The 15,551-nt window shown below is 43.1% G+C and overlaps 2 protein-coding genes across 19 annotated transcripts in view; both read right to left on the bottom strand.

Annotated features, from left to right (window-relative positions):
* MTMR14 (myotubularin related protein 14) overlaps positions 1–15,551 on the bottom strand; it is a 271,851-nt gene that overhangs the window by 217,058 nt on the left and 39,242 nt on the right. The window lies entirely within an intron of this gene.
* Positions 1,428–15,551, bottom strand: part of SETD5 (SET domain containing 5) — an 82,540-nt gene continuing 68,416 nt past the window's right edge. For 14 of the 18 annotated variants that reach the window (XM_050778596.1, XM_050778599.1, XM_050778604.1 and 11 more), the window contains 7 exons: positions 15,288–15,535; positions 11,419–11,475; positions 9,071–9,541; positions 6,167–6,468; positions 5,020–5,153; positions 4,445–4,533; positions 1,428–4,102 (listed from right to left, as the gene is read on the bottom strand). In XM_050778596.1, the coding sequence (XP_050634553.1) occupies positions 3,494–4,102; positions 4,445–4,533; positions 5,020–5,153; positions 6,167–6,468; positions 9,071–9,541; positions 11,419–11,475; positions 15,288–15,535 (1,910 nt within the window). In that variant the 3' untranslated portion in view covers positions 1,428–3,493. The remainder of the gene's footprint in view (positions 4,103–4,444; positions 4,534–5,019; positions 5,154–6,166; positions 6,469–9,070; positions 9,542–11,418; positions 11,476–15,287; positions 15,536–15,551) is intronic. The other 4 variants (XM_050778609.1, XM_050778605.1, XM_050778602.1 and 1 more) reach the window with 1 other exon arrangement.

Genomic DNA, 15,551 nt, shown 5'->3' with positions numbered 1-15,551 from the left:
ATCGTATTGTTGCTTGCCTGAACAACCGCTCTACCTTCCAAACCGGTTTCTCAGCTCCTATTCATCTCTTTACCAACAGGATCAAAACAATCAGAGTAATTTTTAAAAATCAACCAAATATAAATTAGACAATGTCACTTCTCTCCTTAAAATACTGCAATGACTCCTCCACTGTACTTACTGAATGCAGTTTATTTAAATTATACCTACAAGGTTCTACATTAGAGACCAGCAAACTACAGCCCGCAAACCAAGTCCAACTTGCCACTTGTTTCCTGTAAATAAAGTTTTATTGGAACATAGTCACATATTGTCTATGCCTACTTCTGCACTCCAATGGAACAGCTGAATAGTTCTGTTTTTTTTTTTTTTTTTTTTTTTTTGAGACAGTCTTGCTCCATCACCCAGGCTGGAGTGCTGTGGTGTGACCTTGGTTCACTGTAACCTCCCCTTCCCAGGTTCAAACAATTTTCCTGCTTCAGCCTCCTGAGTAGCTGGGATTACAGATGGCACCACCACGCCTGGTTAATTTTTGTATTTTTAGTAGAGACAAGGTTTTGCCATGTTGGCCAGGCTGGTCTCGAACTTCTGACCTCCAGTGATCTGCCCGCCTCGGCCTCCCAGTTGGGATTACAGGCATGATTTGCACCCAGCCAAAGGGCTGAATAGTTATGACAGACACCATATATGGCTTGCAAAGTCTAAATATTTACTATCCGGTCCTTTATAGAGTGAGTTTGCCGATCACTGCTCTACATGATATGACCCCTACCTCCCTCTTACAGAATATTCTATCCTCTTGCCCGGCCCCACCCATTTACTACATCTTAACCAAGCTTTTTCTACCACAGAGTCTGCAATGTTCAAGAACAAACTTCACTCACATCGTCCCAGGACTGCCTCCTTGTCACTGAAGTCTCAGTTTAAATGTCAACTCCTCAAAGACTTTTCTTGACCAACCAATCTAGAGTGGCTCCTTCATATCTGCTATGAAACAATTAACTGTTAACATGGCAATGACTATTTAAAATTATATACTAGTTTAGGTCTCTCCTCCATTAGAATGTAAACTCCATGAAAGAAGAGACCTTACTTTGCCCACCCTCAACCAGCATTCTAATCACCATAAGCCCAGCACCAACAACAATGTCTGGCATTGTTTTTGAATGAAAAAGAAAAAGACCAATGAATAGTTGCTCCAAGATGAGGAGCACCACTCAAGTTCAAGGCAGTTTTTAATGCTCACTTGCCCTGTTGCAGGGTCTGCCTTCACACTGTCCTGACTGCAATCATAAAAAGCGAAGGAAGGTCAGACAGTATTCCTGGCCCCACTATGATGGGGAAAACAACTCCACCAACAGCACATTCTCCTCAGATAAAAATGGCATTAACTAGGTAAGGCAGGGCCACAAAATTGGACAAAGAAGTTCTCAACTTTTTGATTATTATGGTTAAGAATTTTATTATCAAAATTATTACATCTCTTGTGAAAGTTCAAATGTTACAGCAAGGTGTAAACACTCCACTTGAGAAAGAAGTGATACTTCTTCCCTTCCAAGAGTTCCCCCCACCCCCCCGCCCCTACCCCCCCAAGAGGTCTGGTCTTGACAGCACCCTGCCCACACAGAGTGGCTGGGGTCTCTGCACGTGCCAGGCAGGGTGAGGGCCGCCTGCCCGCTGGCCTCTCCCCTTGGTTAATAGCCAAGGGGAGAATGCAAACCCCAGCCCAAATGGAGAGACATTTACATACGTTTTATATAATATACAAAGAAACCAGCATCCCAGGCAACATGATTTCCACTCCCAATGCTCTCCCAGACTGATGGGTTTGTGGGGGAAACAACAAAAAGAAAAGTACTCTGCTGAGGTCTCAGCATTAAAAACAAAACAAAACAAAAAAAAAATCTCCCCTCATTTGAGCAAACACCTGATTTCGATTTTGAAAAGTGAAATTTTGTAACAGTCACACACAAAGAGAGAAGACTGTGCATATGATAGTTGTAGGACAGGGTAGAAAAGAAGGGGATGCAAGAGGCTGGGGGAGAAAAGGAAAACAAATTAGAGGGAAGGAAGGAGGGAAACTCACAGTATTATCTTGTCCAAAAGAAAAGAAGGTCCACTGCAGCACCAGGGATTACACCTGTCATATATTCACTACCCCTACCATGGTTATAACTGAATACAAAATTAGATAAATAAAAACACGCCAGATATTACAGTAAACAAGTGAAAGAAATAAGCTGGCAACCATATGGAATTTAAAAAGATTGTGTACCCCACCTGGGCTGGCTCCAGGGCTCCTCCAGGGGTGTACAACAGGCACAATGCACTGATGGGGAGAAGCCGGTCTGCTCTCATCTCTCATCCAGAACAGTGTTAGGGGTGTGGGTGGCTTGGTAACTCTTTCACTGGGCCCACTCTCACATAAGCATCCCCCAAAGAAATGTGGGGCAGGCCCACACACAATCACAGTCCTGTCGGTGCCACTCCACAAACCTATCTTCCCACTCTTACCCTGCAGTCACAAGTGCATGCTCCCCAATCATGGAGGCGGTCCTGCTCGTGGGATCATCAACTCCTGATTAATTGGGAGTAGAAAAAATAAAATTCGAAGCATTCCCAAACCACTCGGTATCCTTCCTAATCAAATTTATTGCCAAAAGCTGGTAAGTAGCAATGCAATTGGCCTATATCCTGTCTCATTCCTCTTTTCCTTGTCTACTTACTTCATGGGTTACTGAGCTGTGAAATAGCTTGGGAAGGGGGAGTAGGATAGCAACAGTTGGAGGCTCAATCTACTCAGATAATCTGCTCCCGAATAATCAAGAGCTGACCATGAGCGTTTCTTCAAAGAGCCAGGCACCCTCCAGTCGGTGCAGGTTCCAAGCTTTACTATCCTTGCCTATTTCTTGGTGATCTTAAGACAAAGATAGGCAGTATTCTTGGTGGACACACATTGGCCAGATACCTGCTTTTGGAATGGTTGTCTTAGGATGAACATTCATATACCTACCTTTTTTCTTAAGTGCATAAAACCCTAACAGTACTCAGATGGCTTGGGGCTTTTGAGATTGGCTCTTTTCACCTTTTTTCCTTTGAAAACTTTTTTTTTTTTTTTTTTTTTTAAATTTAAAAAGATGTCCTCACTGCACAAGTGACTACAGGCTACAGGCAAGGATGGGAGACGGAGGCTTCAACACAACTCATTGCACTTAGAACCGTTACTAACTGAAACACCATTTGCTTGTCAACAATGTACCCTTGACAGCAGGGAGAAACTTCTTTATAGTCTCTGCTTCAGACAAGATTTACATCTTTCTCCAAGGCCAGAGGCCAATTGTGACCACAAGTCTTGTTTCTTGTCCACCAGACCCAATCCTCTGGCACCTTGTACCCCCCCTTCCCCAGCAATATGCTCGGCCTAGGTTCAAGAGGCAGCTGGAAGGAAGCAGCTATGGGCTCATTCAGTTCTGTTTGCCCAAATCCAGAAGCCCTAGGAAAGTCCTGTCTGAGTCTTGACTCCTGACCCTTGCAGTGGCTGGAGTCGGTACTGGTGCACACCCCCACTCCCACGGTGTGGGTAGTGCTGTGAATTGGAAACCGCAGATACCCTGGAGGCCTGGTAGACAGCTGACTGCCCAGCACTGGGCAGACTGATAGTCCGTAAGTCTGATGGCAATGATGACCTAGAGTTCTGAGGAAAGGAGGTGGAACTCAGAGTTCCTGTGCTGGACTGAGAAACCGAGTCTGAGGTTGGCGAGTCTGAGGGTCCCTGCAGGGTAGGGCTAGCAGCACTAGAAGGGCAGCTCCTCCTTGGAAGATTGCTGCCAGTGCTGTTTCCAGAATGTGGCTGGCTGCTAAAATACCCTGGTGTCCCTGTAAATGGGGCCAACGAGTCTGTGGACACAGGGTGGGCGGGGCTGGAATAGGACGTGGAAGAGAGGGATGATTCTGAAGAACCGTGAGAGGGGGGGTTTCCAGGTCTCAGTGCAGTAGTTCGATAACTGTATCCTGGAGATTGTGTAGGATGTCCTCTGAAGGGGGAGGAACTCTGCTGAAGGAGGCTTTGTGATTCTGTCCGAGGACTATCACACTGCAGGAGCTAGCAAAGTTGGGAGGAAAAGAATAAGGAGGTGAACAAGTCCCTTAAATGGCTGACTTTTAATATAAATGGTAAACATTTATAGTACCCTATGTTTTTTTTTTCTTCATCTTTTAACCATGTATTCTTTTTAGGAAACCAAAGGCAGTAAAATGTCTGTCTTTGATCACCTTATTCATTTTCTGGCATAATTTATTACCTAAGGGCAATCAGATGATGACTTATTTCCAAAGTTGCTGAAACTATATGCAAAGACAGCATCTCAATGGCAAAGGATGGCCAGGACAATTTGGAACCCAGAACACACTCCTGTATCTAGATATCAACAATTTCTCATCTCACCTGGTAGCTGTATCTGGAAGGGCTGTAAACAGTTGCTCCTTTAGAGAGTGCTGAGCTCAATGTCTCTGGACCTTCTCCATCTGCAGGGTCTGGAAGGTAACACATAAAAAAAAATTAACTTGGCTTCTTAGAATAAGTAAGAAACAGCCATTGTTCATTCAAATCACCAATGCCATCACCAACCCATGCTGCTCTCTTTGTGACAAACTGGGTGAGTGCAGCATGCCAGAAGGGCAAAAGGAGTGGTTAATTATGGGCTATGTTCTAAATGCCTGATCTGATTTCCGTCTCCTTCTTTCTCTTCATCCTTCATCGAGGTAGATTTCCAGGACTTTGGAGAGATGAGAGTTACAGAAAGGTATTCCTTGGGGAAAAAAGAGCAGACAGAGAGCAAGCAACGCTAGATCTTACAAATGTTGTAGCCAAAATGAGCACAAGTGGGCTAGAACCTAGCATACGGCAGAGCCCAACTGCTTCAGAAACTGACTCACCTCAACTCAGAACTCGGCATGAACTGTACAGGATTTGGCTCATGTGTCCCTGAATGTGGTGGCAGTAGAAGGCCATGGGCTCACCTGAGTCTTTCTCTGTGATGTTACTCTCCCACGTGGGAGAGGGCTCTCCCTTTTGGGCCACCCTCACACTGCTTCGGAGGACCTTGGGGATGCTTCCTCCTTCTCGGAGTCGTTCTACTGATGTGGGAACCATCCTGTAAAGGCAACAGGGTGCAAGTTCAAGCCACAGGACTTAACCAAAACAAATGAAGCCCTAACCAAGGTGCACAGTGTATTTTCTTAAAACATCCTCGTAACACTTTCTTCAGAACCAATTTAAAACAAGGTATTTCCTCTGCCTCCAACTATGTCAGGCACAAAAGAGAAACATCATCATCATCATCATCATCATCATCAACAACCACTTTTAACCACCACCACCACCACTTTTAACAACCACCACCACCACCACAACAACCACTTTTAACAACAACAACAACAACAATCACTTTTAAAGAAAAAGAAATCAAGGAAAAAGTGGATTAAAGATGTCAACTTCCCCGAACCCCCATTTAAAAATGTTAAAATTTCTCCTTTGGGAAATCATGTGCCTGATACATAGTAGTGGTTTAATAAAGGTTTCATAGATTAATGAACATTAAACATATGAGCCAGGACTCTTCTTTCTCGGACTTATTTTTTCAGTTCAAGATCCCTGAACTCCTGTGCTTCATTCTCTATTTCACACATTTGATCCTCAGTATTTGCCACCAGTACTATTCATTTTTAAATTTGCGGTCTCCCCTAAACCAGACAAGTCCTTTCAGAATGTCTTTTTGCTCTGTATATGCTAACTGTGTGGAAGAGAGACATTTATTGTTAATTCATGTGGAACTTGGCTGGATTCTTGACTCACCTTTCATGTGAAATGAGAAATAGAAGAGGCAGTGTTAGTGCCCACCAAATAAAAGAGCTCATCTGCATCCATAACTACATGTCATCCAAAGCGCTGCTCCACAGGCATGTTGGTAATTCTTAATTCTGCAAAGCTGGGGGGTTGCAGCTGACACTATTAAATCAGCTGAACAGGACAGATGGTACTGTTGGCTGGCTGTCTCAGATGTTCCCATCAAGTGTTCCCATAGATTTTAGGTAAAACTGGGAATGATCCTAGATATATACTCCCCCCATTCCCAATTTAACTATAAAACATCAGATATAAACTTACCACCTACTGCTGATATTCTCTTGAGGTCTGCAGTGAGATGAAGAAGTGCCTCTGGAATCTGATGGGCTTACCGCCTCCAAATGGGACATAGAGGAATGAGATGGGGAGAATTTTTTGTGAGGGGAAGATGGGGTTCGGGCTGAGGATCCCTGCACACCATGGGCACCAGTGTCAGAAACGGAGTTACTGCTGCCTTGCCCAGCTCCTGCAGACTTGCTTTTGCTCTGGGCAGAGTCACCTCCCCCACCAGCAGAATTTTCCTTAGCTTCTTGTTTCCGTTTTCGGTACTCCAGCAGGGATACCTAGAAAGGAAAAAACAAACAAACAAACAAAAAACGGTACTCTAGCTGGATATCATTAGTGGATCACTAGCAACAGGGAAAGAAGGAAAGATGGTACCGTAGTAAACCACTAGCCAAGCCACGCCAACAAAGCAGATACCAACCCTGACAACTTTTTTTGGGGGGTGTGAAAGAGATCTGAGCACAGCTACATAATTAAGACAGCTGGAAATTGGTAAGAGGAAGATAATAAACTAGGAGGTAAGTTTCTAAAGAATGTTTGCCAATTAGACCACCATGCTTTTTTCTGTCTTCAGAAAAACTTGTGAGGTTACCGTTACACAGTAACAGAAGTGTGCTATCATAGTTATTTGCAACAATGGGAGTACCCAGAGAAGGGAGAATTGGAAGCTTGTATAGTTTAAAAAGCCTCCCAGGTGACTCTGATGGCTCTTCTGCACTCCTTGGAAGCCCCTAGAATTAGCTGTTTGAGAGCATGAGAGAGAGACAGAAGCAGGGAGAAGAGAAGAAGGAGATGGAGGACAGGGAGGGAGAGAAAGAGAGAGAGAGAAGGAAAAAAAAAAAAAAAAAAAAAAACCAATGCTCCAGAGTACTTAAATATGCTCAATTTTTCTTTTATTTTTTGTTTTTTTGTTGAGACAGAGTCTCGCTTTGTCACCCAGACTGGAGTGCAGTGGCCGGATCTCAGCTCACTGCAAGCTCTGCCTCCCGGGTGCACGCCATTCTCCTGCCTCAGCCTCCCGAGTAGCTGGGACTACAGGCGCCGGCCACCTCGCCCGGCTAGTTTTTTGTATTTTTTAGTAGAGACGGGGTTTCACCGTGTTAGCCAGGATGGTCTCGATCTCCTGACCTTGTGATCTGTCCGTCTCGGCCTCCCAAAGTGCTGGAATTACAGGCTTGAGCCACCGCGCCCGGCCAATATGCTCAATTTTTCAAGAAATAAATAGGAATTTATTATTGTTTCTGTTAGACATAGACGTAATTAATGTAAAAAGAGAGGAAATTATTATTTCCAGTTTATACTTTTAGCAAGCTAGCTCTAGAAAACAACTTGGTAACTTCTCCCCAACTTCCCCTTCATCTCCCTAACACTTGCTCATTCTTTTCTGACAGCAGACTCCCCATCCCACCCTGCTGACCATAATCCCTGCCCTGCCTAGTAAACCTCCTCTTTGTTGTTCTGGCACACTACTTACACAGGCCGTAGAACTTTCTACCGTGTCTTGATTGCTCCCTGACTAAACTCTAAGTTCTAGGAGGGCTTTTTATCTTAAAACATCCAGCACAGAATTTGAATATGCTTAAATTTATGCTTAAATGTGCCCAATAAATTTCAGAAGTGTTTCTGAAATAACATATTATGATTTCTATGACTTTTGCACATAGTAAATATTATAAAACCAGAAATCTAAAGATTGTTTTCATCTTTGTTTCTGGTAGTCAATGCTGTTCATGCAACAATCTTTGAAATCAATTACTATCCTAATCCAAATTATCTGCCAATGTTTCCTCCTCCTTCTATCCCCTTAGGGTTCTCATTTTTCTGTGCAAATGTAACAAATATAGACAGTTTTGCATATGCATTTTCTATACATAATTTTGGAAAGAAGTTAATAAATTCTGGTAATGAATATTATCATCACGAAAATATAAAAAACCACTAAGTTTCATTTCAATGAGGATACTACAGATGTTTGGCCATTACGTGGTACTGTCCCCTACATAGGACATTCAGCATCCCTCACCCTGCTCAATAAATGCAAGTCACTGGGACAATTCAAAACACTCCAACACATTCCCAAACACCCCTAGTTGAGAACCATTTATACAAAAGCACATTTTTGGCTTTGTGACTTCTAGATCAGGCATTACTTAGAAGTGGAGTCCCCACCCATTAGCAAGCTCTCTATGGCCTGGCCCAGCCCAGCACTCTCTGCACTTTCCTCCTGGCTCTCCCAGCCTTCCACCTGATACAACATCCAACTGTTTGCACCACACTGCATGCCTGCTGCCCGCCCAATGGAGTGCCACGTAATTACCCGTTCTACACCCTCTACTGTAACATGCCTCACCCTCATTTGTTGGTTGGCTGACTCCTACTTACTGTTTGAGATTCAGCTAAATCAGTAACCTGCCACCTCTCTCTCTAGCCTTATCTCTCAAACTGGGTAGTATCCTGGTCCTTCCATTTACTAGCTGTGTGACCATGGGAAAGTTACTCAACTTGCCTTAGTTTCCTCGTGTGCAAAATGGAAAACTGCCTATCTTATAGGCTTACTGTGAGGATAAAACACATTTAAAGAGCTTAACACAGTGCCTAGAACTTGGGACACACTAAATAATAGGTAAAATTTCTTTTTCACTGTTCTAACCTCTCAACTGTCTAGCAAGTGTATGGCACATACAGGCATTTACATTTGCTGAATATTTACAACACTCACCAAGTTGTATTAAAACAGCCTGTCTTTCACTGGATATGGCAGAGACTATGTCTCACTTGTTTGAGACTAGTGCAGAACACATAGCAGAAACTTACGAATATCTACTGAATTACTTGGTTAACATTCTTGAAAAGTTCACCGATATAACATGAAACACTTACTTTTTTCCTCTGTGGTGGGTTCTGGGGGGCAGATGGGACTCCTTCACAGGCCCTTTCCCCACCAGGTGACAAGGATCCACGAGAGAGGTCTTTCATTAAGCCATGTTCATATCTGCTGGAAAATCCTTCTGCAGGCGAACAATATCCCCCATCCAAATGTAAAGGCTTCCTATCCCCCACTAGAGGAGAACCTCGATACAGTCCATCTGCTCGAGGCATAGCGTTCAAAGGGGAGTAGGCATACATCAAGTTGAACTCTGTCCGAAATGCCTGGTCTGAGTTTCTCACGAGGGTCTGATGTCCATCTCCACTTCTGCTTGGGAAACCAGTCTCAGAAGTGGGTCCGATGGAGGGATGAGGAGCCAGGTCAGAATGACCAGAGTTGAGTAGGGAAGGTCTATCAGCACAGCTGTTAGTGTTGGAGTCAAGGTATCCTACTTTTGCCAAATCCAGGTCTTTTCGGTGACAAAGCTGAAAGAATAAAAATCAACGGAGACATGGGGTAGGGGAGAAAGGAAAAAGTCAAAGGGCAGAAAGGAGGGGAGAGGGACACAGGTGAACAGGGAAAGATAAGAGGGATGGAAGTAGAGCAGATAAAGCCATTATATTCTGTAAAAGTCCCACGTAGCAACAGTGTATATAGGCCAGAGTACTAAAGAATCCCGGCCTTTCCCAAATTGCTTTCAAGTCTTTCTGGATGGGAAATACTGGGAAAGTTAGGTAATTGGCTAAATGTGACTATTTTGCCTGCTTAGCCTTTCATCAGGTTGCTGAGTCACCTTGTACTACACTAAGGGACAAGTGGTATAATAAGGAATTTACCTTAGCCCCATGCACACTACAAAGGTGAGACTGGTGTCTTAAGATAACTGGCTTCTGGGGTTATCAATTTCTAAATTAATATTAATGCAAGGTGGGGGGGAGGGAAAAAGGTGGAGGAAGAAGAAAGTAGACGGAAAGGCAAGTATTTAAGTTACTGGTTCAGTAAAGGAGGATGGCATTAAAGACATCAACCAACCAGTTCTTCACTCACTTTCACTGTTAAAGAAGGTGTGTTTCTCATACAACTTTCTGGCCACTCAGTTCTTCTTTCTTTATCCTCTAATGTATGTCAACATACCACAAGACCACTAATGCTCATCACTGCAGATTCTGAAATGCTGAAATGTACCAAAAATAAACCCCACCTACTATTTGGTTATCATAACCTCCAAACTTCCAACGCTAGGTCAACTACAGCTAACCACCTACAAAGAATGGTACCAGAAAACCAGATACCATACCATATCAGTCTTCAAATTATGCTATCTTAGAACCTTTTAACAACTGAGGAGAGAGAGCTTTACTTTCCTAACAAGCTAGAGTCAAAACACCAAGAAAATCTCTAATATACTAGTGGAATACAACCTTTTTCAGTTTCACATTAACCTATCAACTACTACTGATTCAGAACTTACTAGACTGTCACTGAATTATGCCCTAATTTTTTATTGGAAGGGGGTGGGGTTAAAGTTCAGTTGAATATTTCTGAGAGACTCTAACTTTCTTTTCAAGAGAAAAAAGGTCCCATGTATTAACAGATTCAGAGTTCATTGTTATTACATCTGAAAGCTTATAATAGAAACTCTAGCACTAAAATCTGAGTTTGACATATCCACAGCAGAAGGGTTTGTGAGAAAACCACTCTACTGATATCCTAAGAGATAACACTTGTATAGCAACCATATCCTAACCATTGCAGAATGGTGGCCTATGACACAAAGCCAGGGACTCACTTGGTTTCCTTGTGCACCCAGTAAGGAGCTACAGAGAAAATGTAGGAAAGCTGAAAGACAGAATGACTTTCCCTTCCTGAAGAAGCTGCTCAATCTATCAACCAAAGGCCAAAACATCTGGTTTACAGAGCTGTTAGATTAACCCTAGAACAAAGCATAAGTCACCACCCAACTCAAAAAACAGCTCTTACCAACTTTTGACTCAATTTTCCTTATTTATTAGCCTTTCTTTAACAAGGCTCCTACCACATATCAGCATCTTGACTTCTAGATTCTATTCTTTAATAGAACTCCAGCCACCCCCTCCCCCAAACAACAAAAACCAACCCCACCAAACATACACACACCACACACTCACACATACCCCTACTTCATTTTCCTCCATCTACATTGACAGGCCTGTGTAGTCACAGTCACACAGGAAGGCTCCTTTAACTTACTGTGACTGAGTGGCCGCCCTCCAGCCCATCACCCCACTCACTCAGATCCCCAGCCCTCCCCACACACTCAGGAACACATTCATGAACACTCACTCTCAGCCTCCAAGTGTGATTGAGATGGTGTGATAACTACCTCGGGTGACAGGGACTCGGGCCTATGCGCAGGGGAACTCTCAGGGGAGGATATGTTCTAGAGGAGGGAAAAGCATCTTGTTATTATTCATCTACTCGAAGTCAAGAAGCAAAACAAAACAAACAAAAAATAAAAGCAAGCATAGATGTTAGCCACAACTTTTTTGGGGGGCGGAGAAGTTGAATAAGAATGCATAGGGGAAATATTTAACTGCAGAACTCATCTCGATGGACAGAATGACTTGTTAAAATGCTTCCTGGTATCTTTGAAAGCATTTAAGGATAAATTGGTTATAATGTTTCATGCTGTAAGTAAACATCTCAAGCACATATAAGGAAAGAGTTAGACTGGTGAAATTTTAGTGTTATACGTCTTTGTATTTTAGATGACAGTTTAGCAACCTATAGTATTTGTTACTGAGGGGCATCCTACCCCTTACTCTTCCTTAGATGGACCTTGTTCCTTCACCCAATGCCTCTTCTGCTTGTCACATTTCTTTATTCTCTTATATGCCTCAGGTCCTCCCACTGCTATCCAGGGGGAGACGTTAGTGTTCTGGGGGCTGACCTGGTTAGGGAGATTGCCAGTTCTTCTTGAATGAGTTACAGGAAATGTGACTGATGGAATCTCTAGCTCACAGGCTAGAGGTGGTTCTAAGCATAATCTAATTAGACCTGAGCCACCCCTATTAATGTTATTTTGTAAAATCCATTGTACTTTTGGCAACAGAGCAGAAAAAGCATGTATGTGTATACTTAAGTCCCTGCCTCCTATAGAGGGTAGGATTTCACCTTGGGACTTTCAGGTGAGGCAGCACTCCCATAACAAACAGAGACTGAGCAGTGAGTGCTTAATGGAAAGATGTAAATGGGAACACGTGAAGAGAGTGATGGTGGTAGTGTGATAGTAATTCAGGGGTGCTAGGGCTGAGGTAAGGAGAGGGTGCCTAATGTAGACTCTGAATAACTGTGGCCTAGGTGGCAGGCATATGCTGAGGTAGGGGAAATGAGGCTGTTTCAGCAAAGCAGGGTTTTGGCTGTGAATTTTACTTGGCATGGAGAGTGAGTGGGTGGTCTACATCTATGTGTGAAATGGTGAGTGGAATATGGCTCTTAGGGCAAGAAAAGGAGGGGAGGCTTATTCTGGTAGAAAGGAGAGGCTAACTAAGCTTGCCCTCCCAATGTTGCTTCCACTGTTTTTTCTAGATGCTTTCCCCTCCTGAAAATCTTGTTCTGTTCTCTTCTACTGTTTATCTTCTTACCTTCTTCCCTTAGCACTTAAGGCTTCTCACCATTTTCCTGAATGCTTTTTTCCTTTTCAAAAATATCCGTCCCCAAACTAATATGCTAAAGTGTTTTTTTTTTTTTTTTTTAATTATGAGACAGAGTCTCCTTCTGTTGCCCAGGCTGGAATGCAATGGCGCAATCTTGGCTCACTGCAACCTCTCAGGCTCAAGCAATTCCTGTGCCTTAGCCCCTCGAGTAGCTGGGATTATAGGTGTGTGCCACTGTACCTGGCCTAAGCTGGTCTTTTAATTATTTTTAGAGATGGGATCTCACTGCTGCCCAGGTTGGCATGTAGTGGCACAATAACAGCTCACTGCAGCCTTAAACTCTTGGTCTTAAGTGATCTTCCTGCTTCAGCCTCCCAAGTAGCTGGGACTATAGGTGTGTGCCACCACACCTGGCTAAGTTTTGTATTTTATTTTTGGAGAAATGTGGTCTCACTATGTTATCCAGGCTGGTCTCAAACTCCTGGCCTCAAGCAATCCTCCTGCCTCAGCCTCCCAAAGCACTGAGATTACAGCTGTGAGCCACCATGCCCAGCCTAAGCTGGTCTTTACATGCGAAACCTTTTTGATATTTCACAATGTGTCACAGCCTTTGATACAAAAAAAGCCTCCCCACCTCTCTGTACTAGAACACAGCAAAGAGTATGGCTATTAAAATGGTGATTAGAATGGTTCAGGGTGGTGAAATCTGTTCTATTATTGATGAGAAAGGTAAATTTTCCTTAAATTGCAAGTGAAACCATGCCTTGGACCTTTTACTATTTAGTATTTTCCTTCCCTCCTGGTATTCTAACATTAAGGTTGGACTGTATTATTAAAATGACCAGCAATTAAAAAAAAAGAACCAAAACCACTTTATATTTGCAGTGTTTAATAGTTATCCCAAATGCTACAAGGGATAAGGAACACACTGAGTGCTGAACCTGCTTGTTTTGGAAAGTGACTTACCTTCCAATTTTCTCTTTTTTTTTTTAATGAGATGGAGCCTTGCTCTGTTGCCCAGGCTGGAGTGCAATGGCACGATCTCGGCTCACTGCAACCTCCACTTCCCGGGTTCACGCCATTCTCCTGCCTCAGCCTCCCAAGTAGCTTGCCACCACACCTGGCTAATTTTTCGTATTATTAGTAGAGATGGGGTTTCACTGTGTTAGCCAGGATGGTCTTGATCTCCTGACCTCGTGATCTGCCCGCCTCAATCTCCCAAAGTGCTGGGATTACAGGCATGAGCCACCATGCCCGGCCTCCTTCTAATTTTCGTAATCCCACATTTATAATAAAGTCTGTATTGATAAAGTATGAAACTCTATTCCTATAATCTTAGGCCCTCCCGGGAGAATTCCTCTCATGATGCCTTACTGTAAAGCTCTAGGTGCCAACTGCAAAGTCAACTGCAAGTAGACAAAGTTAGAAAGGCTTGAATCAGCTGCTGTATTATCTGGCTGAAAGAATTCCATAAAGAATCCGGTAAAGAGTAATTTCCCTAGATAACTCATATGTAACCAGGAGGTTTTTTCCCTCACCCAGAAAGAGGTCTGCTCCAAAAGTAGATATCTAGGGTAAGACATAATATAGTTCTACTTTCAATGTTGCTAGCTACCTCTTAGTTACTCATATAAAAATCCAAGTATTCTGAATCCTCATACTTGGAAAAGCTGAATAGGAAACGTAAGATTGGTTAGGACGTTCACCTTTCTCAAAAAACACATCTGGAGAAGTGCAAGCAAGGGGGCAGAGCAGCAGAGTGTGTTTAGTGGTCAGAACAAATTTTTCTGAGAAGGAAGGAAGAGACAGTGTCCATTTTAATTACAAATCAAAGTAACATGCAATAGATGAAGTGTTTTAAAAAAGTATACATGGATTCTATTGAAACCTGCTGTCATCCGAACCTGAACACTAAAGTGATTCAAAATCACTTTTTGAAACAGCTGAGGCAGACATTTCTAACTTAATCCCACAGTGAAGGTAATAAATTTGTCTCATGAATACATGTTGCTAGTCTCCTGTCTACTTCTCATTCCTAAGACATTATAACAAAGAGGGAAAGTAACCTGGAGTGGAAAAAACCTGCATTCGCCATAAGCCATACCCCAATGTTTTCTAAATCTCTGTTCACTAAGGCCACAATGAAAATACCAAACAACCTGGGAAAGACACTTCACTTATTTAAAGGCCTAGAAACGAAGACACAATCAATCAATATCATCTGTGCTCTCAGGCTGGTGTTACTAACAGATACTACAGGCAGCTAGAGGCCTATTTTGACCAAAGTTTACAGTAAAGATAACAATGGAGATCTAGCATGCTTACTACCTAAATATATGGAGACTGATGGACTGCATGCAAAAGATACACGAATGGGATCTGTGGTAGCACTATGCCTATTTTGGGAAGTATAGGGGCTGCCAAGATGAGAGGCGACCAGGTAATAGGCCACAATGACCCTGAGGTTTCCCATTCTCTTACTGAGATGGGGAAGGAAGATAGTAAAGAAATATTTGGAATGGTATTATATTTGAAATGAGAAGGTACAAATGGTGATTTTCATATCCAGCACTCCCGGCAACCAAACCCAAATCACCTCAAACTGCAGAGGAGTGTTGCAGCGACTAGCAGTAGTAAGAGATGTGACTGGTGAAAACATGAGGCTGTATCCATTTCGACACTCCTCTTCTCCTGGGTGAGATGAGCCAGGCGTGGCCAGCTGGGGGCTCTTTGAGCCTGAATTGGGAGGGGGTGGTGTGACTGGAGACAGAGGCCGAAGTAACTTGGTGACATTCTGCTCCATCAGATAGCGAGACTTCCATTTCTTTAATGGGCTCAACAAGTCTGTGAAACACAAAGC

Source organism: Macaca thibetana, chromosome 2, assembly GCF_024542745.1.
Source record: "Macaca thibetana thibetana isolate TM-01 chromosome 2, ASM2454274v1, whole genome shotgun sequence".
Taxonomy (NCBI): Eukaryota; Metazoa; Chordata; class Mammalia; order Primates; family Cercopithecidae; genus Macaca; species Macaca thibetana.
This window is presented reverse-complemented; position numbering and strand designations above follow the sequence as displayed.